The 26,655-nt window shown below is 43.3% G+C and overlaps 2 protein-coding genes across 3 annotated transcripts in view; both read right to left on the minus strand.

Annotated features, from left to right (window-relative positions):
- Nucleotides 1-26,655, minus strand: part of prim1 (DNA primase subunit 1) — a 728,932-nt gene that overhangs the window by 169,239 nt on the left and 533,038 nt on the right. The gene's annotated exons all lie outside the window — the stretch shown is intronic.
- LOC144482008 (arf-GAP with GTPase, ANK repeat and PH domain-containing protein 1-like) overlaps nt 11,873-26,655 on the minus strand; it is a 182,168-nt gene continuing 167,385 nt past the window's right edge. For both annotated transcript variants that reach the window (XM_078201258.1, XM_078201259.1), the window contains exons 16-18: nt 22,736-22,958; nt 21,149-21,404; nt 11,873-15,155 (exon numbers count right to left, since the gene is read on the minus strand). In XM_078201258.1, coding sequence (XP_078057384.1) covers nt 14,958-15,155; nt 21,149-21,404; nt 22,736-22,958 — 677 coding nt within the window. In that variant the 3' untranslated portion in view covers nt 11,873-14,957. The remainder of the gene's footprint in view (nt 15,156-21,148; nt 21,405-22,735; nt 22,959-26,655) is intronic.

Raw genomic sequence — 26,655 nt, forward strand, 5'->3', positions numbered from 1 at the left:
CTCCGCCCTACCGGCCGGAGGACTCTATACTCCGAGTGCTGTCTCCGCCCTACCGGCCGGAGGACACTATACTCTGAGTGGCGACTCCAGCCTTCTTAGTTGTCTTATTCCTCTAGCTTCCCTCACATTCTTCAGGTGCCCAGAATTGGAAAGTATAGTCACAGTGAGGTCAAACTGTTTTCTATACCGGGTGGCATGGTGGTTAGCACTGCTGCCTCACAGCGCCAGGGACCTGGGTTCAATTCCGGCCTTGGGTCACTGTCTGTGTGGAGTCTGCACATTCTCCCCGTGTCTGCGTGGGTTTCCTTCTTTCCCTGCTAATCCCCCTAACCTGCTATCTTTTGGACACTAAGGAGCAATTTACCATGGCCAATCCACCCAACCTATGTGGAGCTCCAGGGATAGGCCTGGGTGGGACACTCTGTTGGAAAGTCAATGCAGACTCAATGGGCCGAATGGCCTTCTTCTGCAATGTACAAATTCTATGAAACTCAATTTGATAATTAAAAAAATAAACAAATCTCAATATTCCAAGAAGGGAGCCTCATTGTCACAGGGCACAGACGGAAAATGAGGCTTTCAACCATGCACTGACATTGTCTGCACTTAATTTTCTGATGGCCCATTTTGAAGGTAAAATTAGACCCTTCTACTGGTATGGGCAGCCTGCATGTACATTGAATGTTTAACCTTGGAGATTCTGAGGCCTGGGGTACTCAAAAAAGCTTCTTTTTGCTGTTGAATACTTTTGTCATGTTTTCTATTCAAATTGCTGTATTTGGCTCCATACGTTAGTTAGTTTCATAGGGGACTTTGCCTTTTTATGCACATTTTACATTAAAGTTTTCCTTCATTGTTCCACTGGAGCAAGCTGAGAGGGAGTGATTGGAGGCAGCAGTGCTGGTGAGAGATTAATTGAATTGTTTATTTATTTAATTAGTCAGCTAGTGTGTGGTTTTTTTTTTGGCCTTTACTTTTGCAGTTGTATTTTAAGTTTAAAGTGAAAACTGGAAGTGGGCTGCGAAGGAGTCTGGGAAGGGTTTTTTAAGCACGTGAAGTATAAAAGGTAGGCTGCAGTATACAGCGGGCAGCGTCGGGAGCGGGCAGTGTAGTGTGTGGGAAGCAGAGTGTGAGCTATAAGGCTTTGGCTCACAGGGCTTAGGTAGTAAGGGCGAGCAGGGGTGAGTTTAAATTCATTTTTGCTGTTTCTACCTGGTACTGGCAAGGTATCTAGAGGGGATAGGTGTGCAGGCAGTGCTATGTTCCTCTTGCACGATGTTTGAGGTGAGGGACGACGACAGTGTCCCTGCTGATTACATGTGTGGGAAGTGCACCCATCTGCAGCTCCTCCAAAACCGTGTTAGGGAACTGGAGCTGGAGTTGGATGAACTTAGGATCATTAGGGACGCAGAGGTGGCCATAGACAGAAGCTTTAGAGATACAGTTACTCCGAGGAATGAAAACAGATGGGTGACGGTGAGAGTGGCTGGGAGGAAGCAGTCCGTGCAGGGATCCCCGGTGGTCGTTCCCCTTAGCAACAAGTATTCCGCTTTGGATACGGTTGAGGGGGATGACATACCAGTGGTGAGCCGCAGTGAGAGGATCTCCAGCACTGTGTCCGTCTCTGTGGCTCGGGAGGGTAAGGGGCAGAGCGGGAGGGCAATAGTAATTGGGGACTCGTTAGTTAGAGGGATAGATAGGAGGTTCTGTGGCAGCAAAAGAGACTCACGGATGGTATGTTGCCTACCGGATGCCAAGGTCCGTGACGTCTCAGACCGTGTTTTCCGGATTCTGAAGGGGGAGGGGAAACAGTCACAAGTCGTGGTACACATTGGTACCAACGACATAGGTAAGAGAAGGGACGGGGATTTAAAACAGGAATTTCGGGAGCTGGGCTGGAAGCTGAGAGCCAAGACAAAACATGTGGTCATCTCTGGTACGTTGCCGGTGCCACATGATAGCGAGTTGAGGAACAGGAAGAGAGTGCAGTTAAATATGTGGTTGCAGGGATGGTGTAGGAGGGAGGGTTTCAGATATGTGGATAATTGGAACACATTCTGGGGAAGGTGGGACCTGTACAAACAGGACGGGGTGCACCTGAACCAGAGGGGCAATAATATCCTAGGAGGGAAATTTGTTACGGCTCTTCAGGGGGGTTTAAACTAATTTGTCAGGGGAGTGGGAAAAGGAGTTGTAGTCCAGAAGTCAGTGAGGGTAGTGAGGTATTGGGGAAGGTATCAGGGTCAAGGGTGGGTACCGGTAGACAGGAAGGTGGGTTGAAGTATGTCTACTTCAATGCAAGGAGCATCCGGAACAAGGTAGATGAACTTGGGGCGTGGATTGGTACTTGGGACTACGATGTTGTGGCCATTACGGAGACGTGGGTAGAACAAGGACAGGAATGGTTGTTGGACGTTCCGGGGTATAGATGTTTCACTAAGTGTAGGGAAGCTGGTAAAAGAGGTGGAGGAGTGGCATTGTTAATCAAGGATAGTTTAACGGCTGCGGAAAGGCACTTTGAGGGGGATCTGCACACTGAGGTAATATGGGCTGAGGTTAGAAATAGGAAAGGAGCGGTCACGTTGTTAGGAGTTTACTATAGGCCCCCAAATAGTAATAGAGATGTGGAGGAAGAAATTGCTAAGCAGATTATGGATATGTGTGGGGGTCACAGGGTAGTTGTCATGGGGGACTTTAACTTTCCAAATATTGATTGGAACCTTTGTAGGTCAAATAGTTCGGATGGGGCAGTTTTTGTGCAGTGTGTGCAGGAGGGTTTCCTGACACAATATATGGATAGGCCGACAAGAGGTGAGGCCACATTGGATTTGGTACTGGGAAATGAACCGGGCCAAGTGTTAGATTTGGTTGTGGGAGAGCACTTTGGAGCTAGTGACCACAATTTGGTGTCTTTTGTTATTGCAATGGAGAGGGATAGGGCCGTACGGCAGGGCAAGGTTTACAATTGGGGGAGAGGTAATTATGATGCGATAAGGCAAGAATTAGGGGGCATAAGTTGGGAACAGAAACTGTCAGGGAAAGGCACTAATGAAAAGTGGAACTTTTTCAAGGAACAAATACTGGATGTCCTTGATAGGTATGTCCCTGTCAGGCAGGGAGGAAATGGCCGAGTGAGGGAACCATGGTTCACGAAAGAGGTGGAATGTCTTGTGAAAAGGAAGAGGGAAGCTTATGTAGGGATGAGGAAACAAAGTTCAGATGGCTCGATTGAGGGTTACAAGTTAGCAAGGAATGAGCTGAAAAAGGGGCTGAGGAGAGCTAGGAGGGGACATGAGAAGTCCTTGGCGGGTCGGATCAAGGAAAACCCCAAGGCTTTTTACTCTTATGTGAGGAATAAAAGAATGACCAGGGTGAGGTTAGGGCCGGTCAAGGACAGTAGTGGGAACTTGTGTATGGAGTCAGTAGAGATAGGCGAGGTGATGAATGAATACTTTTCTTCAGTGTTCACCAAGGAGAGGGGCCATGTTTTTGAGGAAGAGAAGGTGTTACAGGCTAATAGGCTGGAGGAAATAGATGTTCGGAGGGAGGATGTCCTGGCAGTTTTGAATAAACTGAAGGTCGATAAGTCCCCTGGGCCTGATGAAATGTATCCTAGGATTCTTTGGGAGGCAAGGGATGAGATTGCAGAGCCTTTGGCTTTGATCTTTGGGTCCTCGCTGTCCACGGGGATGGTGCCAGAGGACTGGAGAATGGCGAATGTTGTTCCTCTGTTTAAGAAAGGGAATAGAAATGACCCTGGTAATTATAGACCGGTTAGTCTTACTTCGGTGGTTGGTAAATTGATGGAAAAGGTCCTTAGAGATGGGATTTATGACCATTTAGAAAGATGCGGATTAATCCGGGATAGTCAGCACGGATTCGTGAAGGGCAAGTCGTGCCTCACAAATTTGATAGAATTTTTTGAGGAGGTAACTAAGTGTGTTGATGAAGGTAGGGCAGTTGATGTCATATACATGGATTTTAGTAAGGCGTTTGATAAGGTCCCCCATGGTCGGCTTATGATGAAAGTGAGGAGGTGTGGGATAGAGGGAAAGTTGGCCGATTGGATAGGTAACTGGCTGTCTGATCGAAGACAGAGGGTGGTGGTGGATGGAAAATTTTCGGATCGGAGGCAGGTTGCTAGCGGAGTGCCGCAGGGATCAGTGCTTGGTCCTCTGCTCTTTGTGATTTTTATTAATGACTTAGAGGAGGTGGCTGAAGGGTGGATCAGTAAATTTGCTGATGACACCAAGATTGGTGGAGTAGTGGATGAGGTGGAGGGCTGTTGCAGGCTGCAAAGAGACAGAGATAGGATGCAAAGCTGGGCTGAAAAATGGCAAATGGAGTTTAACCCTGATAAATGTGAGGTGATTCATTTTGGTAGGACTAATTTAAATGTGGATTACAGGGTCAAAGGTAGGGTTCTGAAGACTTTGGAGGAACAGAGAGATCTTGGGGTTCATATCCACAGATCTCTAAAGGTTGCCACTCAAGTGGATAGAGCTGTGAAGAAGGCCTATAGTGTGTTAGCTTTTATTAACAGGGGGTTGGAGTTTAAGAGCCGTGGGGTTATGCTGCAACTGTACAGGACCTTGGTGAGACCACATTTGGAGTATTGTGTGCAGTTCTGGTCACCTCACTATAAGAAGGATGTGGAAGCGCTGGAAAGAGTGCAGAGGAGATTTACCAGGATGCTGCCTGGTTTGGAGGGTAGGTCTTATGAGGAAAGGTTGAGGGAGCTAGGGCTGTTCTCTCTGGAGCGGAGGATGCTGAGGGGAGACTTAATAGAGGTTTATAAAATGATGAAGGGGATAGATAGAGTGAACGTTCAAAGACTATTTCCTCGGGTGGATGGAGCTATTACAAGGGGGCATAACTATAGGGTTCGTGGTGCGAGATACAGGAAGGATATCAGAGGTAGGTTCTTTACGCAGAGAGTGGTTGGGGTGTGGAATGGACTGCCTGCAGTGATAGTGGAGTCAGACACTTTGGGAACATTTAAGCGGTTATTGGATAGGCACATGGAGCACACCAGGATGATAGGGAATGGGATAGCTTGATCTTGGTTTCAGATAAAGCTCGGCACAACATCGTGGGCCGAAGGGCCTGTTCTAGCTGTACTGTTCTATGTTCTATGTTCATATTAACCTCGGTTTACATGTCAAGAAAGGATTAACACACTGCGAATGGTCACTATTATGTCATTCGGTGATATTATTCAGGAAGTGGCCATGATGCCATCAGTGAGTGGCAGTGCACAAGGCAGCATTTTTGGAAGGGGAAACATTCAGGGAGGGAACCAGGGAATGGCTGTTAGGAGCCTAGAGCCTTCCTGCATGCAGCCTGCTGATTCCACTGCAAATCCCTCAGACAACAGGAGAGCTCTGGGCTGGAAATTCAAACGTCCCTTTGCTTTTCCACATCTGCTACCTCCACGTGCAAGAAAAGTGTACACCCAGCATAGACAATGAAAGAATGTGTGCAAAGAGAATGGTTTGTGTGCAGCACTTGAAATGGTGCATCCCCCATCCCACCAGTTCACAACTTGTACCGTGCTTGACGGGTCCCGCAAGCAGTGTGCAAAGTGAGTACACTTACCTTTGCCATCCTCCTGATACCCGCAACCTCTTCCTCCCTCACAGTCAAATGCAAGGGGCCTGATGAATGCATGTACATGGGCAGAAGCTTCCCTCAATGTGGTGCTTAAGTCTTAAACCCCAAATTAGGTCACCATCAGTGTTCTTTCTGCAGCAGAGCCTCCAAATAACCAAAGTGAACAGAGATATCCACCTCAGTTCTGATCAAAGATCATCATGACCTGAAACATTAATTCAATTTCTCTCCAGAGACACTGTCTGATCTGCTGACTATTACCAGAATTGTTGTTATTATTTCATCCCCACGTCTCAGCTGTGTCACCATGAAAACAAAGTTCACTTTTCTACCCCCTCCACAACTTTAATGGCTAGTTGCAGCCCAGTTGGATTTTCCAATCTCTAGCTAAGCTTGTTAGCACCCATGGTCTCTACAGCAAGCTCTATCTGTGCCCGTAACCTATGCAAATTATTTGAAAAATTAACAGGCTTGTTAGGCCATAAGACTTCGGAACAGAAGTAGGCCATTCGGCCTATCGAGTCTTGTACTTCAGGCAAAAACACTTACGCATTGGACTAATTCAATCACGTTCACATTGTTCCCAATATTGGAAAATCAGGGCTTCACCTTTAGCGGTATATCCCTGAACAAATATTGTTGGCTATTAAATACTGCAAGAGTCTGTGCGCCATTAAATGAGCAGGTAAGCTCAAGCTTGCTGCTGGAATCAATGCATTAGCTTCAAGTCATGCACACATAGCAGGCATCATTTTCAGCAACTTCTTATAGTTTGGCTATCTGCGTTCAAATGCAATGAAAGTTTCTTTGCAGTGATGACTACTTGCGAATGCAGTTAATTATTTACAAAGTGTGTTGAGATGCGGAGGGGAAAGATTAATTCTCCTTGTGCACTTACTTACAATGAAAAGATTGCAAGTGCTCAGATTGGAACCATTTTTGTTTATTGGAAGGCACTCTGGTGAAAATAATTCTGCTGCTTCAAGTACAACGGGGCATAACCTCAAACTCCAAAGAGGGAAGGAAAAATAATGGAGATGAAGGGGGGGAAATGTTTACGTCGCAGGCTTTTATAATCTGGATTAGATTGAAGAGAAATATGAGAGATATTGCAGGATATGATATTCCTTAGGTACTGGGAGAATGGCTATGACCTTTTCCAGTCTTGTATATTCCCAGGTTGAAATTGTGTTGTGGTAGCCTCAGTCTAACTCACATGGGACACAACCATCACCACACAACATTGGGGGCACAGCTCTGGGAAGCTGCAGTGTAAATCAACGCCAATTCAAGAAGGATGTAAATGAAAAGTGTCCAGGCAGAGAGAGAATGCCAATAGCATTGGCTGCGAAAGATGAAAATCACCGCATGCCTTTGCCCTTGAAGAAAAAGAATTGCATTTTTATAGCGCCATGTCACAACGTGGTTTGCACTTCACACAATGAATTCCACTTGCAATGCAACATAAAGAGCCATTCTGCGCCATTCCACATACGGCAGATTTTTTTTGTTTGTTATTGCTTAAAACCGTTAGCAAGGGAAGGCCCTGTTATTATTTGAACAGTGCTGTGAAATCTTTAAAGTCCACTTAGCTAAGATAAACAAGGTCTGCTTTTAAAAAGATGAATGAGTTGAAGTGATGGTGCAGGAAATCCAAAGGCAGAGGTGAGAGTGTTGTTTGAGCCAATTAAAAAGACTTTGACAGTTCTCAAAGCTTTAAATTAGACAGAGATAATGTAAGTGATGGAGTGAGCAACTTAATATCCTTCAGAATGTATTAGTTTCAAACTGGCCAATTGTACTAAATTGGAATCAAATGGAAGCCTCGCACTGCACATCGAAAATAAACCAGGATCCAGTGTTAATAACATTTTAGTTTCTTTTTAATTCATTCTTGGGACATGGGCGTCGCTGGCTGGGCCAGCATTTATTGCCCATCCTAGTTGCCCATGGGAGGGCAGTTGAGAGTCAACCACATTGTTGTGGCTCTGGAGTCACATGTAGGTCAGACCGGGTAAGGATGGCAGATTTCCTTCCCTAAAGGACAGTAGTGAACCAGATGGGTTTTTCCGACAATCGACAATGGTTTCATGGTCATCAGTAGATTCTTAATTCCAGACATTTATTATTGAATTCAAATTCCACCATCTGCCGTAGTGGGATTCAAACCTGTGTCCCCAGAACATTAGCTGAGTTTCTGGATTAATAGTTTAGCAATAATACCACTAGCCATCGCCTCCCAGACCAGTTCTGATCAAAAGGTCATCATGACCTGAAACATTAATTCAGTTTCTCTCCAGATATGCTGCCTGATCTGCTATTTCCAGGATTGTTTTTAGTTCATGCCCATATGTCTCAGTTATGTCATCATGAGAATTTAGTTCACTTTCCTGCCCCCTACGTAAATTCAAAGATCCACTCTTTACAAAGGACAGATATATTGTGGCATAAGGCATTGAAGTGGGGTGTGTATGTTTCATACTAATGGTTTCTCCATGATAAGTCCTAAGCTATCAGTCATCATTGTGTGCCACTGGCAAAGGTGATGGACAACGGGAGAAAATAGCACCTCTTGGGGGCGGGGGGGAGTTGAGAGAGGGAACCGCATGAAGGTCAAGTCACTCCATTTCACTTTTCTTCACCTTATTTAGAGGATTTCACATTGGAATATTTTGAGAGGCAAGGCAGTTTAAACTTTAATCCACTGTAAAACTTGGAGCTGATTGCTTTTTGCTAGTTTCCCCTATAGTTTGGCAGACTCATCAGACTTAGTGATAAGTAACAAGCAAGTTCTCTGTTGAGAGTATACACAGCATGGATGAAGAGGCAACTGCGCTTGAACCAGTTTTGCTGTAACAAAATTGAGCGTCAGCAGGCGTTGTTCTTGGCTTGATGACAGCAGTAAAATAGCGCAGACAGAAATTTAACACAAACCTGTTCATAATAAATGTGCTGAAATTAGTCAACAGTAGAAATTAACCCTCGGGTCTCGATTTAAACAAAAAACCCGATCTAACTGTGTAGATGTAGATCCTGTTTCATAACTAGTCCAGACTAACTTAGGGAACGAGAGAATCTTCTCCCCTCCATCTATTGAACATGCTTTTTTTAAAAAACAATTACAGAAGTACAACTGAAACTTTTGAAGTTAAATTCACTGCAATAGAATTGGAACACAATTCACAAGGGGAAATCACAATTTAAGAAACAGTTTACAGACTGCATACAATCATTTTATGTAAACACAAGTAAAATGGAAACTAGTCGCAAGCATTATATACCCAATAAAGTCAAATTGATATCAAAGTGGGCAAAACACAGAAAATGTTCAAAAGAAGCATTTACATTCTAAATGTTAAAATTATTTAACACCTTTTTAAAGTTTTTGTTTAGATACCTGCAACAGATGCTCTTAATGAAATTACTTCAGTTTTGCAAAGCTAGCTTGTATTTGAGACAGAAATATTTTTTAAAAACCAGCTCCCTAAATGCTTACAAGATGAAAATCTGACTTTCTAAAAAACAATTGGGAGGGGGAAAGGGGGTGTCTGGAAAGAGGGGACTATTTGCTGAAGAACAAAAGCATAACTACTTGTCACATGGTTTGTAACACGATGGTGGTGATGAGACAGGTCCATTCACTTCAAAACCAGTTACAGTACAACCATTCCGCTTTGATGTGAAGTTGTCTTGGATTTGTAGCAATATAAAATATACAGCATGAGATCGTAGTGGAGACCAATTTGTATCTAACATAAGTTCTGGGGGAGTTACTGAAATTTATCACCAAAGTCAGAATGACTGAGCTTTTGGGCTGATCAAAGAGTCAAAGTGGATTTGTGAAAGTTGGGTCAAGTTGAATTTTTTGAGCATGTCACTGGCATGGTGGAAAGGAGTGTCTATTGACATATCCAATATGAACTTCAAGAAGGCATTAGATATGGTTCTGCACAAGAGATAAGTGGCAAAAATGAAAGCGCAGAAGAATGGAGTTAACCATGAGGTGTGTGTCCCACCTACAAGATGCCCTGCAGGAACTCACCAAGGTTCCTTAGACAGCACCTTCCAACCTTCCAAACCCACAACCGCTCCCACCTAGAAAGACAAGGAGTGGCCACTTGGAGTGGCAAGCATCCCTCCAAGCCACTCACCATCCTGACTTGGAATTATCTCAGTCGCTGCTTCGCTGTAGCAGGGTTAAAATCCTGAAACTCACTGTGGGTGTGTCTACACAATATGGACTGCAGCGGTTCAAGAAAGCAGCTCACCACCACCTTCTCAAGGGCAATGAGCAATAATTGCTGGTCTAGCCAGTGACACCCAGATCCCAATGAATGAATAAACAAAAACCATATGACACATGATGGTAATTGGATGGGAGGTAGGAGACAAAGAATAGTGATGAAGGGAATTGGCAGGATGTGACAAGTGACATTCCCAGGGATTTAAACTGGAGCCTCAGCTTTTTACCAACATTGGCACAATGGGTCAAATGGCTTTCTTTTGAGCTGTATCTTTCTATGATATTACCGACTTGGATGAAGGAAGAGAGAGTTGTATGTCCAAGTTTGCAAATTACATTAAATTAGATGATATAGTAAGTTGCGCAGATGAGAGAAGGGGCAGAGACAGACTAAATGAGTGGGCAATACTCTGGCTGATGGGGTTTAATGTCGGATCTGAGAAAGGCAAGTCAGAATATTTTCACCAGAATGACATCAGGGCTTGAAGAGTTAAAACTTGGCTTGCAGTGCTTCAAGTTTGGAAGGTTGAGTGATGATCCAATCCAGGGAATTAAAATGATAAAAAGATTTGCTAAGCTTTTCCCTCTGGTGTGGGAATCCAGAACAAATGGACATTATCTTGAAATTAAAGCTAAATCAGTTAGGAGTGAAATCAGAACGTATTTTTCCCACGCACACAGGGTAGTGCAAACCTGACCTTTGGTTCCCAAAAGGCTGTGGGGTCAACTGAAATGGTCAAGACTGAAACTGATGGATTTGTGTTAGATCAAGGTATCAAGGGATATGGAGTAAAAGCAGGCAAATAGAGGTGAGATAAAGATAACCATGGTCTACTTGAATGGTGGAACAGATTCATGGAGTTGAATCACCCCCTCCTGCTCCTAACCATCTGTGTTTCAATGGGAAGCTGCAAAAAGCTCCTAATTGATCACAATGACTGCCTGAGAGGTTTTAAAATTAATTTTTAACTCTTTTGAGGCTCGTGGAGAGCTATCTGTCCTATCAGCTCTTTGCTCCCACTGAAACGTCAATTGGAAGCAGGCAGAGGTCAGTTTTCCCTGGTCATACACTGCTGTGAAGCCAGCAGTATAACTCCAGTCTGCAGGGCCCATCTTATTCTGTCAGCAGTGGTCAGTACAACGACTGTGGGTCGGATTCTCTGACCTTGTCCGCGGCTGGGATTCTCCGGTGCCGCTGCAGTGAATGGAGTTTTGGCTGAGTACCACATTCTCCATTCTCACTGGCAATGGCAATGACATCAAAGAATCCTGGCTCGTATTTGATTAGTGATAGATTATTTGTCACAAATCTTATAATATGTGGCTTACAAGGTGAATTTAGTGTCATTATGGCAGACCAAATGCACAAAATCCTTCCTGGGTCCTTTTTGTTTTTACTGAAATACAGAACAGTAATACTTTATAGAGTTTTGATAAACTGTACATGCTAAATTCGTGAGAAATTTGGGGAGCAGAAAACCCATTAAAATTAATGGGTACACCATTTTATTTAAAATTAGTTATTTGCACTTTTTTCTAAGCATCAATTAAAAAAGCTGTTTTTCTGCAAACCAAAGCAATAAATAAGCTATCTGCTGGAACTGGACATTTTTAATGGAACAAGAATTGAAACAAGAATTAGAGGATTTTATATTGTATCCTAAAATCATTCGGTTCCAGGACTCTTGGTGAGTCAGGGTCTGTGCTGAGTTAGCTGACCTCAGTTAGGTCTAGGCCTGCTATAGTTGGAGTCGGTGCTCTTTGGCAAGCTAGTAGGAGAAATGAAATGAGCCAGGATTCCTGTTCCTGCTGGAAAATGTGCATGCGTGGGCATTTGATAGGGGCAGGAAGAGGCTCAGCTTTAATACCATCACTGTCTAATCTGGCACATAAAGTACAGCTGCTTGGGTGAGATACTGGAGTATCAGAACCTGCAAAACTATCCCAGCAAAGGCCAGTTTGTGCCTTTGGGAGAGAAAGGAGAAAAATTGAAAATAAAAAGTGGTTCTGTTAATTAAAGTTGCAATGAGTTTTATTAGGCAGTAAATAGTCACACATACAGACGGGACTGAAGACTAAAAAGTTGAACTTCATTGAAACAGTGAGTGACTGAAACTGATCAAAAAGAATCACCAAAGGCAATCTCCATTAATAGGTAGTCAACTTCTACACAATTTTAACACATTAACAACTTGTACCATTAACCTAGAAGGAAACAGATTTTGGATTTCTTTTTTTACTAAACTGTAAACAGCAGATTGTCTAGTTAAAATGAGCAATACAAGAAGTACTAAAAGCCAACAGGAAGTGGGGAGGATAGGGAAATCATCCTGTGTGCGACATGTAGCAAAATTGTAAATGCATTGTGTTTATGACTTTGCTAGATATGGCACATGGAGGAATTCATTCCCCAGAATGTTTGAAAGAACAGTACTACTAGTGTGTAATGCTCTATATACATAAAATCGTTACTGTCACATTCTGGCTCTTTGTGAAACTTCAAGAGTGTGAGCCAAATCAACAACAGGCCAAGTGCTTACTGTCAGACAGCAAGATTCAGACTTGTAACTGTAAGCATCAGCCCACTCCTTCCCCTTTCCTCAAGCGGCTGCAAATTTGCATAAAAAAGATTTGCACCTATATTGCGCCTTATTACATCTCTCAGAAATGTCCCAAAGCACTCAGATATCAGGAATTATTTTGAAATGCAGTGACTGTTGCTATGGAAGCAAATGCGGCAGCCATTTTGCGCACAGCAAGATTGCAGAAGCAGCAATGAAATCGAAGACCAGCTAATTTTTGGTGATGTTTGTTAAGGGAGGAATGTTGGCCAGGACACGGAGAGAACTGCTCTTCCTCAAACTGTGCCATGGGAACTTTCATATCCACCTGAACCACCAGAACAGGTAGACTCGACCTAATCTGAAGTCTTATATCTGCAGGATGGTACCTCTGACAATGCAGCACTCCCTCAGTACTGCACTGAAATGGGGGTTCTGAACACAAAACCTTCCTGCTCAAAGGCAAACTACCAAGTGAATCCAGAAAAAACACAGCTACTTTTTGCATATGTTTACACTTCCTTTTGATCTTACCATATATGCATCCAGACAATGGTTCAATTTTAACTGTAAGGAACATTGACAAAATGCCTTGTCTGATCTATTGAAGTAGTCATTGACAATCTATGGGAATATATTTTTTCCATTAAAAAAACATGCAAGTGTTAATGCAGAAGGTACAATGGCCCAGCCATTGGGTTGTGATATGGAAAGTATTGTAGGTGCCACGAGACCTCAAATGGTAGTTCATTTGTAGTCACCACTGTAAACTGGATACTTGGCAGTAAATGCATTTCCTCCTACCCAACTTAAAACCCAAGTTTGGCAGAATCTAAACCCTACTTCTTGACTTATCCTATTTCCTACCTCATTCATTTCAATTCTAGTGGTGTCCTGAAATGTGGGTCTTTGCTGTTTGCTTAGATTTCTGAATAAAAAGCAAAGCCTTGAGAGACAATGACTTAGACTTTACAGATACATTAAGCCGAAGTATCTCCCACCATTCTAGCAGTGTGTCACTACTGAATTACTATGACGTAGTTAGGCGGCTGCCAAACACTTTCTACACTGATGGTGTAACGGGAGTGAAGAGACATTGTCAGGATAACTAGGAATTGCACATCATGCTGAAGTTGCAGCACCTTCTACAGACCAATTTTTTCTTTTGAACTTAAACTCTAAATTTTCTCTCTCGCCTTCTAGTCTCACTTTACCATGCATGCTAACTGGAACATGTGAGCGACCTACCAATGCACTCTGAAAGTGGCGACTAGGTGTTTTGCTCAAGTGCTTGTTAATGCTTCCTGATATTATCTTCCCTGTGGTGAAAGGCCTGGTCTCCACTCAGTAGCTGATTCTGTGGCGCTAAACATCAGTGCCTCACTTAAAAAAAATGTTTCTTTAAAAATCCCATACTTATTTACCACCCCCCCATACCATGCTCTGCTTTAATCTCCTTTCACTACCTTCCTGTCAGACAGTGCTCCTTTTGTTGACAGTGGGATCATTTGAACATCAATGCTGCTCTATATTAGTACAAGCCTCTCTTTTTTTAAAAAAATCCTTTTGTCCAACAACATTTTGTACCAAAATTAGAGGTCCAGCTTCAAATATAACTTTAGACAAGCCACTACAGATTGTTGGCTTCACCCTATGATGGAATACAGTATGGTTAAAGGGCTTTGTGCACAATACAGCATTAATGAAGCTTCATCAGCCAAAATCGTGTCACTGCAACCTTTTAAGAAGGACAATTGAGACATCTATCTCTCCAGTGACCCTCATTTCCCCCAAAATAAGAATGATACACCAACTATTTCTTGTTTGGAACTTCAGAGGTTAGTATGAAAGAATGTTCTGTAGGTCTTCACATTTCTCTAAATATTGTAATATCCAATATTACACACATATTTCTTTTACAAATTTAAATACAAGTGCACATCTGGGGAAATAAAACTGCAAAGGAACATTTGGTACTTATAGGACCACTATTCAAACAGTTAGAAAATAAAACTGACAACAATTTAATTATGTCAAATATAAAACATTTGGAGCTGAAAACTGGCCTCTATAACTTACTCCAGGTCCATGACTCCAGTACGTCATGGTTTCACTTTGTGTAAACAACATTCAATTCTTTTAAGAATTATAAAAGGGCAGGCAAGAGGAGCAGAAACCTTCGGCAAACCCTTGCTCCTATGGCTACACTGCTGTCCTACAAGTCGTGGCACTCGACATTTTGTGTTACCTAGATATGACCTGGGACAGACAGTCAAAGAAATGGGCCTTAAAACACGAGACAGCTCTCGCATCGAAGAACAGTAGTTTCAATCTCTTGGTCAGAAGGCTTTGGGACAATTGATATCATCGCTTGTGATAAAATTAACATCCAGTTTCCATGAATTGCACCTCCTGGTCACCAAATTCTGCAGTAAAATGGGGTGGGAGTTGGTGGGGGTGGTGGTGGGAAGTCTGGAGGCTGCAATAGCTGCCCTTTGAGAATGTAAAGGTGTGGAAGCACAGTGCTTCAAGGCTTCTGTTTAATGTGGAAGCCTGGACTCAGTCCTTCCGAGACTGCTGCTGATACTTTTCCTGCTGAGACTGGGTGTCATAATGCAGCCATCACTGGGACAACCGTGTTGCAACAGAACATCCATGCACTCCTGGCTACCTGCTCGCCGGGCGTGGTAGAGGGCTGTGTTTCCATTCACATCTCTGGCCTTCACATCAATGCCATACTGTAGAGCACAGAAAACCAAGACGAGAGCATTACTATAAGACACGATTTAAATGTACCTTCCCGCTTGATCATCATCCAAAATTCAAGCTCCTGCAACAACAATCCCGCGCCCCATGAGGACAGACAGACAAGACAGGAACAATGTAACCAGTCATATTATATATACACTTTATATTTGCACTGCACTTCAGTTAGTTTTGGGGAGTGCACCCATCACCTCCTGGATGGGAAGCCAGTCTCCAGAAATGGGCTTTAGACCCCCAGCTTTTAGATGTGGCCTCACAGACAGAAGTTGTGCAGAACCTGGTTCTCTGCCATTTTCATTGCTAAAACCAGCTGCTTTATACTGACAGCAGAATTAGAGACCTACATTTTCCAGGATTTACAGTGTTCTTGGGTAAAGGAGTTGGGTTTGTTCACGCTATAGAATATATGGCTGATGGAGGAAGACTGCACCTCCTTCCATTGGTTGCACTTAGTGTAAAAGCACTGGACAAGGTAGAACGAATTATCTGTCTCTCTCTGGGAAAAGGATCTTTCTCACTGGGTGCCTCACTTTACTGACTCAGTTAAGATTAGGAACATGAGGGTGAATTGTGGGCATCTGCCCTTGACGCACAGCAATCCATGCTGGATGTCTTTATTTGGGCATATGCTCACATACCATGACATTCTGCACAAAAAACTGTTACTGTTTCCACTGGCAGGAGGGTCGATAACCAGAGGGCACAGATTTAAAATAATTGACAAAAAAATTCCAGGGAGAAAATGAGAATTATTTTTATGCATCAAGTTATGATGATCTGGAATATACTGCCTGAAAGGGACCAGATTCAACTGTAACTTTAAAAAGGGAATCACATGAATGCTCAAAAGGGAAAAGAATTACATGGCGAAAGGGAAAGAGCAGGGAAATTGAATTAATTGGATAGCTCGGGTCAGTGGTCAAGAATAGGAGAGTGCGAGTGAGGCAGATAAGGGGACCCAGAGTATCAGCCCCTGCAATTGTCCAACAGGTTTGATGTTCTCTTAGCTGGTCTGGATGAGAGTGGGGGCTGCAGGGTGGATAAGCTGACTGACCTTGGCACTGTGGTACAGGGAGCCATTTAAGTGGGGGAAGCACACAAGAATGTAGTGGTAGTAGGGGATAGTATAGTGAGGGGGATTGACACTGTTTTCTGTAGCAAGGAACGAGAGTTCAGATGGCTTTGTTGCCTGCCTGGTGCCAGGATGGAGAGGATCCAATGGTCATGGTCCATGTGCAGTGGCTAGGACTATGTCCTAGCAACATAAGCAGGACAAGAAAGGAGGTTCTGCATAGTCAGTGTGAGGAGCTATGCAGCAAATTACAAAGCAGAGCCACAAAGGTAATCATTTCCGGATTATTATCTGAACCAGGTGAAACATGAAAATGTGACTCAAAGACTGATGTGGGAGAAGTAGGTTCCGATTTGTGGGGCACTGGCACCAGCACTGGGAAAAGTGGGGATCTGTACCGTTGGGACAGTCTACACCTGAACTGTGCTGGGGCTGGTGTCTATCGCGAGCTGCATAACTAGGGAAGTAGAGAGAGTTTTAAACTGAATAATGAAGCAAGAGATCAAATTGAGGAAGATGTAGGCCAGAATTCTCCAGCCTTTCACACCCCGCCGTTGCTGCCATACAGATTGAATTTTACATTCCGTTAGAGGGAGAGAGGAGTGTGTCCAAGGCTAGTATTTTAAACTTAAAGGCCATTATGAAGGCACGAAAGCAGAGCTAGCTAAAGTGAACTGGCAAATGTGCTTGAGGGATAGATCAGTAGAGATTCAGTGGCAGAGATTTGAAGGGATATTTATGAATCCACAGAATAGACCCATTCCGATGAGGAAGAAACATTCCATGGGGAGGGCCCATCATCTGTGATCAAATCAAAAAGTTACAGGCGGATTAAACTTCCTTAAACTTAAGAAAAAGCATACATTTGTGCAAAGACGAGTGGCAGGTCAGAAGATTGGAAAGAATATAAAGAGCTTCAACAAATGACAAAAAGATTGATTCAGGAAGTAAAAACTAGAGTACGAGAGAAAGCAAGCTAGTAATATAAAGAAGGATAGTAAGAATTTCTACAGATATGTCAATTTAAAAAAGTTAACAAAATGAGTGTTGATCCTATAGAAAGCGTGTCACAGGAATTGGTAATCAGGGTTATGGCAGATTAATTAAAGGGGCATTTTACATCAGTCTTCACCATAGGGGACACCAGTAATGTCCCAGAAATAGCTATAAATCAGGAAATGGAAGGGTGGGAGGAACTCAGGAAAACTACAATGACCAGGGAAGTGGTATTGAGCAAATTGTTGGGTCTACAAGTTGACAAATCCTCTGGTCCAGAAGGAGTTCACCCTAAGACTTCGAAAGAAGTGGCTAATGAGATTGTTGTGCATTGGTTTTAATTTTCCAAAATTCCCTAGATTCAGGGAAGGTTCCGTTAGATTGGAAAATAGCAAATATAAACCTTTATTCAAAAAGGGAGAGAGACAGAAAGCAGGAAAGTATAGGCCAGTTAGCCTAACATCTGTCACAGGGAAAATGTTTGAAGTTATTATTAAAGATGTTATGGCAGAGCACTTAGAAAAATTCAAGGCAATCAAGGAGAGTCAACATGGTTTTGTGAAAGGGAAATCGTGTTTAACCAATTTATTGGAATTCTTTGAAGGAGTCTGAGCTGCGCAGTGGATAAAGGGTGGATGTACTGTACTTAGATTTCCCAAAGGCATTTGATAAGGTGTCACATCAAAGGTTATTGCATAAAATAAAAGCTCATGGTGTAGGGGGTAACATATTGGCGAGAATTGAAGATTGGTTAGCTAATAGGAAACAGAGAGTAGGCATAAATGGGTCATTTTCTGGCTGGCAGAATGTGACAAGTGGTGTGTCACAGGGATCAGTGCTGGGACCTCAACGTTTTACAATCTATATAAATGACAATTTATATAAATGTCTTGGATGAAGGGACTGAAGGGATGGTTGTTAAATTTGCTGAAGATGCAAAGATAGGTGAGTAAGTAAATTGTGAAGAAGGCACAAGGAGGCTACAAAGCGATATAGATAGCTTAAGTGAGTGGGAAAAATGACAAATGGAGCATAATGAGGGCAAATGTGAAATTGTCCATTTTGGCAGGAAGAATAAAAAAGCTTATTATCTAAATGGCAAGATATTGCAGAGCTCGGAGGTGCAGAAGGATCTGGATGTCCTAGTGCATGAATCACAAAAGGCTGGTATACAGGTACAGCAAGTAATTAGGAAAGCTAATCAAATATTATTGTTTATTGCTAGGAAAATTGATTACAAAAGTAGGGAGGTTATGCTTCAGTTGCACAGGGCACTGATGAGACCACATCTGGAGTAATGTGTACAGTATTGGTCTTCTTATCTAAGGAAAGATGTAAATGTGTTACAAACAGTTCAGTGAAGGTTTACCAGACTAATACGAGGAATGGGCGAGTTGTCTTCTGAGGAAAGGTTGGACAGGCTAGGCTTGTATCTGCTGGCGTTTAGAAGAGTGAGGGGTGACTCAATCAAAACCTTTACGATCCTGAGGGGGCTTCTTGACAGGGTGGACGTGGAGAGAATTTTTCTCTTGTCAGAGAATATAGAACGCGGGGTCACTGTCACTTAAGGTGGCAATTAGGGGAATTGCTTTCAGTCAGAGGATTGAGTGTCTGAAATTCTCTTCCTCAAAAGCCAGTGGAAGCAGAATCTTGGAATTTTTTTAAAAGGCAGAACGAGATAGATTCTGGATTAAGAAGGGGGTGAAAGGTTATCGGGGGTCGACAGGAATGTGGGGGTTGAAGTTACAATCAGATCAGCCATGATCTGATTGAATGGCAAAGCAAGCTCGACAGGCCGACTGGCCTACTCCTCCTAATTTGTATGTTTGTATGTATTTTCTTTCACAGAGCCAGCACAGGCATGAAGAACTGAATGGCTCCTTCTGTGCTGTATTATTCTATGAGGGGACTTGTGTTTGACACTGGGAGGTGGGTTGGGAACAGTTAAAATGGAGGGAATAGAATAAACAAAATATTCCTGTACTGGAGCACTGTCCCTCTGAGGAGTTGCCCACAGTTTAAGTTACTGAGAGGAATGATTCGAGAGTGTTACTGTAGAGGGATCAAGCAAAGAGTTCAATTTCCAATTTTGTCCATTGGAAGTGTCTTGTTGAGTGTCCAATACAGTACAGACATTTGAAAATGCTTTTCAATTCCAGTTGGATCAAACGTAATTTCAAGTTGTGCAGCTCATTTGAGCAAAGTGCACTGAGCAAATCACTCTGCAATGCTGCAATTTTGGCTGCAGGGAACGGAAGAGATTAACAATTCGATCCTGTAATAGCTAATCCCAACTGTAAGCGTGATGCAATATAAATGTTAGAAAGAATATTAAGATTTGAAGCTATCTCATTAAATGGAACTATATTTCTACTGCCATGGATCTGATCATTGTCAGGTTAACTTATTGTAAGGTGGAATATCACATTTTTCTCCAAGTAGCATTGGCTACATCTCTTCTAATTTTACTTATTATCTCCCCGTTATATTGTGGCTAATTCCCACTGCAGCACTGAGGGAGTGAAGCGTTTTCAGAAGTGCCATTCTTCAGTCGAGATGTTAAGCTCTGGTCTTGTCAGCCAGTGTCAGTGGTTAAGATGAATGTTAAAGATCCCAGGACATGATTGAAGAAGAACAAGGAGTTCTGTTCCAGGGCTTACCAACATTCCTCCCTCCATTAAAACATTGTAGTCTGTCAGTCTCATTGCTGCTTATGCGATCTTGCTATGCTCAAAATGGGCGCTGCATTACAACAGTTGGTGCATTTCAAAGTAATTCATTATGTGAAGTGCTTTGGACGTTTCTGCAATGTGGTGAGGTGTTACATGAATGCAGGTTACCAGAGTATGAAAAATACTTAATAATAAATGATGCTGTGAGGAAAATGTATTTGTTGAGAACTAAGAGGAATCTGGTGGTGAATTACAAAGAGTGTATCTGGTGTGGGTTAAGAGGTAAAAGTAGGGCTGTGAAGTGGAAGAGCCCATGCCTAACTTTGTTGGATCACCCTAAAATCCTACGATCAGCACTGTTGAGCTCTGTGCAACCTGTGTACCAGTCATTGTTCTGTCAGTTCACAGGACTGCTCCATGGCAGAGGATGGTTCAATAACTCTGCAAGGTGTGGAACTCTGAAAATGCAGCAGATAAGTTAATCATTAGGTTAGATAGTTCTGTATACGGTGCCAATAATTCATAGAAACTGGAATATAGACACAAACTTATATTAGAAGCTCATTAGAGTTTCCATTTTTATGATATTGACATCAAAGGATTATTTTTATTCTATTCTTTCATGGAATGTGAGCATCACTGGCAAGACCTAAATTTATTGTCCATGGCTAATTGCCCTTGAAAAGAACTGCTGCAGTCCATGTGGCACAGGTACACCCACAGTTAGGAAGTGAGTTCCAGGATTTTGACTCAGCAACAGTGAAGAAACAATGATATCATTCCATGTCAGGATGGTAGTTGATCCTCTGACAAATCTCAGTTTGAGTATTTGCCAGCTAGTTGGCCATAAAATCAGAAATATTTACTTTTTGTCAGTGTGACCTGCCATCTTCCAGCCTTGTTCTTCTGATAGGCTTTAAAGGTCACATATTCAGCAGCTTACTTGAAGGTTGTGGGGTGGGGTTATGGTGGTTCAAGGATAGGAAGGAAAGTCCATCCCGTTCCCCCTTTCTACAATGAACAACCCAACTGAGAGCTGTTAACCTCACCCACTGAGGTAAATGAGCATCAGAGACTGTCACCTTATCAACGTGAACATGAAACCTTCCAGTTGGTGAGGGGATGGGGCAAGGGGGAGCACGGCACTATTTGAGTGGACTATAACCATCCTGTAAAGAACAGAATACCGAGGAACAAGGTCTGTGCCAGGCTGAATAAAACCTACCCAAACAAGGAGCTGCGTTATTACTACATCCTTTAGTTCACAGGCGAGATGCAAAGCTGTCCGTTTTTCTTTATCTTCAGTGCATTCATTGATGTGCTCCTTCTTGGCGTGAGCAAGTAGTAGTAAGATACTGTGAAGGTCCTTTTCCATGACGGCTCGGAACAGCTGCTTTCCAATGGGAATATCACGGTATTTCAAAGGTGCAACAAAGAGTTTCTGCTCGTACTTTGCCCTGATCCAGTTTTCTCTTTCTTCCCTATAACAGAAAGGGCAGGTCACAGTGTTGTCTCGCTATTTATGACCAATAGCAAATTAAAACAGCAATAATTCAATGGTTCTGAGACAAGGTTGTACTTAAGGGCCCACTCAGAATGTGACTATGAAAGAGATTAGCAGAAACTGTCAGGGTGAAATCTGTTGGATACAGGGGGGAGGGGTAAGGTGAACTTCTGGGAGGGTAACTCTCATTGGATGAGCTGGAAATGCCCCATGAAAATTTACCCCCACCCCCAGTTGTTATTTTCTTGTAACAAAGCTGTGGTTAGACATAATGATGGCACTTTGCACTTGTATGAATTGTGAATGTTTATCCACTTTCCTCACACTAGTGTTAGACTACAGTTCGACAGGTGATGGATGGCAGCCTTGTGGTACCTCACTCAATGTCAACAGACTGTTCACTCAAGGAGATAAGACATTGCAGCCAAATTTAATTCTGTCCTCTCTAAAACTGATCACGTTCCCTAATGTGGGGGCACTGAATTCAAACATAGGATCCTCCACTACTGCTGTGGCTGAGGTCAGTTAATTCAACACTGGCATGATGGGCTGAATAGCCTCCTTCTGTGCTGAATGATTCAATGACTGGGATCAAATTGGACACCTTTGTAATCTGTATGATTCAGTATAACACCTAACAGAGAATTCATTTACTGAGCCACAAGAGCAATGAACTAAACATTTTCTAATGGGAATCACATGACAGACTCGGGTGGGGCTGTCTAAACATGGGCCACAGGCCATATTTATCCTGATTTTTATCCGGTCCACAAAGACCCTGCTGGTTTCTTTTATCTTTGTTTGCAAGGCTGATTTTAGCTCAGCCTAAACTTTTACTAGGACAGGAGGATTGGAGATAGCTGCTCCAGTTGATTGACAATTTAAATCAGACAGAAATTCCCCCAATCCTCCAGTCCCAGGAACTTTAAAGAGTTCAGATAGAAAATCCCAAGTTTTCAAAATGAGGATGAAGTGGAACAGCCTTATATTTTTATGCATGTGAGGGACATCACACTGATTGTGTAAAGGGCTTGGTAAAGCACGAGACTATGTAGAATGAAGGTGGAGATTCCAAGCATCAAGGAGCGCCTCTCAGTCCTTGTAGCTTTGAGCCAGACTGGAATGGGTCTCCTGGAGATACAAGGAATGAGGTAGTGGAAATCTGCACAAACACATATACACCAAGCAAATTAGCTGATGGGAATGAGAAACATTCCATCACATCGTTTGGAAGTATGACTCTACTCCCTCACAGCCAAACCTCTTACTGGTGATCTTAGCAATGGAGAATGCTAAGCAGTCACTTGCCGTGTAGATTCTGGGGTAGGCTTGCTGCGTCCCCGTGTATTCCTCTCCCACACACTGTTTGCCATCTCATTTCCGATAGACGTCAACACGAGAGTTAACTCCAACGGCCAGTCGTCAAGATCCAGAGATCGTACTCGCGACAGATGGGTCCCAAGATTACGATGAATCCCTGAGCATTCAATACAGATGAGTGCTCCTAAGTTCAGACTTGCCCAGGTAGGATCTGGAAGGGGGAAAGAAAATTTCACAGCTCAATTTATGTTTTTGAAACAGATAAAATATGAAAATATAGTGGTCACATATGAAAATTCATAATAATGTGTCCTAGAAGGTGCAGCACATAATAGCATGTGGTTTGAACGTACATTCTCTCCACTACCAATTTGTTCACCTCAGCCATGCTGTGCAGGTACACGTGGGTTGGGAGACCTCGAGGTGGGGCTACCAGGCCTGTCTTGTACACCACCTTGGGCCAGCACAAAACAGGTATGGCCTGGGACTGGATTGTTCACCCTGTCACTACAGTTGGTGCATGGCTTGGGGAGGGTCAGAATATGGACACATAACAGCAGCAATAATGAGAAAAAAAACCCTGTTTCCACTGGTCAGACATCTCATTTTGCCACCAGATTTCTCGCCCAGTGATAAGCTTGTTCACTGGTTGTGAAGGAACATGCGAGTGTTTGAGGCATGCGGGTGTTAATATGTTTTCTTCACACGTTGGGTTATAAAGCTACCACTGGTATAAACAGCATAGCTTAATGAACTGTCAAGAAGACTGCAGACAGATTTATCTAAATGCATCAGAAACTGAATAAAATATGAAATAGGATAAAAGACCTTAAAGCCATTCTGAGCCATTCTATGGATCTTTAGCCATCTTTAGAGTCGTCTTTTAGGTCTAATATCACAGAGTCAATGTCATTTTTTAGGTCTAATATCATTAGGTCAATGTCATAGAGGACATTGGGGTAGAAACTGGTCTGCATTGTACCTGTTTTTCAGGAGTAAAACAGCCAAGAAGCAGACCAATTTAGCAATTTAGACCTCTGCCTAATCTGTAGGCGCACATTGCCAAATTTATGGGTCCTGTTTTTTTTAGGGCAGATATCTTAAACAGACGCAAGGTCCTCAAAAATGTAAATTGTGGACTCAACAAAAAGGCCCTCTTTCACGAACTGGTCAATTGGACAGTGAAGAAAGTTATCTCCGATTGCAATGGGATCATGATCAATTGGGCCAGTGGGCTGACGAATGGCAGATGGAGTTTACATAGAACATAGAACAGTACAGCACAGAACAGGCCCTTCGGCCCACGATGTTGTGCCGAGCCCTATCCGAAACCAAGATCAAGCTATCCCACTCCCCATCATCCCGGCGCGCTCCATGTGCCTATCCAACAACCGCTTAAATGTTCCCAAAGTGTCCGACTCCACCATCACCGCAGGCAGTCCATTCCACACCCCAACCACTCTCTGCGTAAAGAACCTACCTCTGATATCCTTCCTGTATCTCCCACCACGAACCCTATAGTTATGCCCCCTTGTAATAGCTCCATCCACCCGAGGAAATAGTGTTTGAACGTTCACTCTATCTATCCCCTTCATCATTTTATAAACCTCTATTAAGTCTCCCCTCAGCATCCTCCGCTCCAGAGAGAACAGCCCTAGCTCCCTCAACCTTTCCTCATAAGACCTACCCTCCAAACCAGGCAGCATCCTGGTAAATCTCCTCTGCACTCTCTCCAATGCTTCCACATCCTTCTTATAGTGAGGTGACCAGAACTGCACACAATATTCCAAATGTGGTCTCACCAAGGTCCTGTACAGTTGCAGCATAACCCCACGGCTCTTAAACTCCAATCCCCTGTTAATAAAAGCTAACACACTATAGGCCTTCTTCACAGCTCTATCCACTTGAGTGGCAACCTTTAGAGATCTGTGGATATGGACCCCAAGATCTCTCTGTTCCTCCACAGTCTTCAGAACCCTACCTTTGACCCTGTAATCCACATTTAAATTAGTCCTACCAAAATGAATCACCTCACATTTATCAGGGTTAAACTCCATTTGCCATTTTTCAGCCCAGCTTTGCATCCTATCTATGTCTCTTTGCAGCCTACAACAGCCCTCCACCTCATCCACTACTCCACCAATCTTGGTGTCATCAGCAAATTTACTGATCCACCCTTCAGCCCCCTCCTCTAAGTCATTAATAAAAATCACAAAGAGCAGAGGACCAAACACTGATCCCTGTGGCACTCCGCTAGCAACCTGCCTCCAGTCCGAAAATTTTCCATCCACCACCACCCTCTGTCTTCGATCAGATAGCCAGTTACCTATCCAATCGGCCAACTTTCCCTCTATCCCACACCTCCTTACTTTCATCATAAGCCGACCATGGGGGACCTTATCAAACGCCTTACTAAAATCCATGTATATGACATCAACTGCCCTACCTTCATCAACACACTTAGTTACCTCCTCAAAAAATTCTATCAAATTTGTGAGGCACGACTTGCCCTTCATGAATCCGTGCTGACTATCCCGGATTAATCCGCATCTTTCTAAATGGTCGTAAATCCCATCCCTAAGGACCTTTTCCATCAATTTACCAACCACCGAAGTAAGACTAACCGGTCTATAATTACCAGGGTCATTTCTATTCCCTTTCTTAAAGAGAGGAACAACATTCGCCACTCTCCAGTCCTCTGGCACCATCCCCGTGGACAGTGAGGACCCAAAGATCAAAGCCAAAGGCTCTGCAATCTCATCCCTTGCCTCCCAAAGAATCCTAGGATATATTTCATTAGGCCCAGGGGACTTATCGACCTTCAGTTTATTCAAAACTGCCAGTACATCCTCCCTCCGAACATCTATTTCCTCCAGCCTATTAGCCTGTAACACCTTCTCTTCCTCAAAAACATGGCCCCTCTCCTTGGTGAACACTGAAGAAAAGTATTCATTCATCACCTCGCCTATCTCTACTGACTCCATACACAAGTTCCCATGACTGTCCTTGACCGGCCCTAACCTCACCCTGGTCATTCTTTTCTTCCTCACATAAGCCTTGGGGTTTTCCTTGATCTGACCCGCCAAGGACTTCTCATGTCCCCTCCTAGCTCTCCGAAGCCCCTTTTTCAGCTCATTCCTTGCTAACTTGTAACCCTCAATCGAGCCATCTGAACCTTGTTTCCTCATCCCTACATAAGCTTCCCTCTTCCTTTTCACAAGACATTCCACCTCTTTCGTGAACCATGGTTCCCTCACTCGGCCATTTCCTCCCTGCCTGACAGGGACATACCTATCAAGGACACCCAGTATTTGTTCCTTGAAAAAGTTCCACTTTTCATTAGTGCCTTTCTCTGACAGTTTCTGTTCCCATCTTATGCCCCCTAATTCTTGCCTAATCGCATCATAATTACCTCTCCCCCAATTGTAAACCTTGCCCTGCCGTACGGCCCTATCCCTCTCCATTGCAATAACAAAAGACACCAAATTGTGGTCACTATCTCCAAAGTGCTCTCCCACAACCAAATCTAACACTTGGCCCGGTTCATTTCCCAGTACCAAATCCAATGTGGCCTCACCTCTTGTCGGCCTATCCACATATTGTGTCAGGAAACCCTCCTGCACACACTGCACAAAACTGCCCCATCTGAACTATTTGACCTACAAAGGTTCCAATCAATATTTGGAAAGTTAAAGTCCCCCATGACAACTACCCTGTGACCCCCACACATATCCAAAATCTGCTTAGCAATTTCTTCCTCCACATCTCTATTACTATTTGGGGGCCTATAGTAAACTCCTAACAACGTGACCGTTCCTTTCCTATTTCTAACTTCAGCCCATATTACCTCAGTGTGCAGATCCCCCTTAAAGTGCCTTTCCGCAGCCGTTAAACTATCCTTGATTAAC

Source organism: Mustelus asterias, chromosome X (genome assembly GCF_964213995.1).
Source record: "Mustelus asterias chromosome X, sMusAst1.hap1.1, whole genome shotgun sequence".
In the NCBI taxonomy this organism is placed as follows: Eukaryota; Metazoa; Chordata; class Chondrichthyes; order Carcharhiniformes; family Triakidae; genus Mustelus; species Mustelus asterias.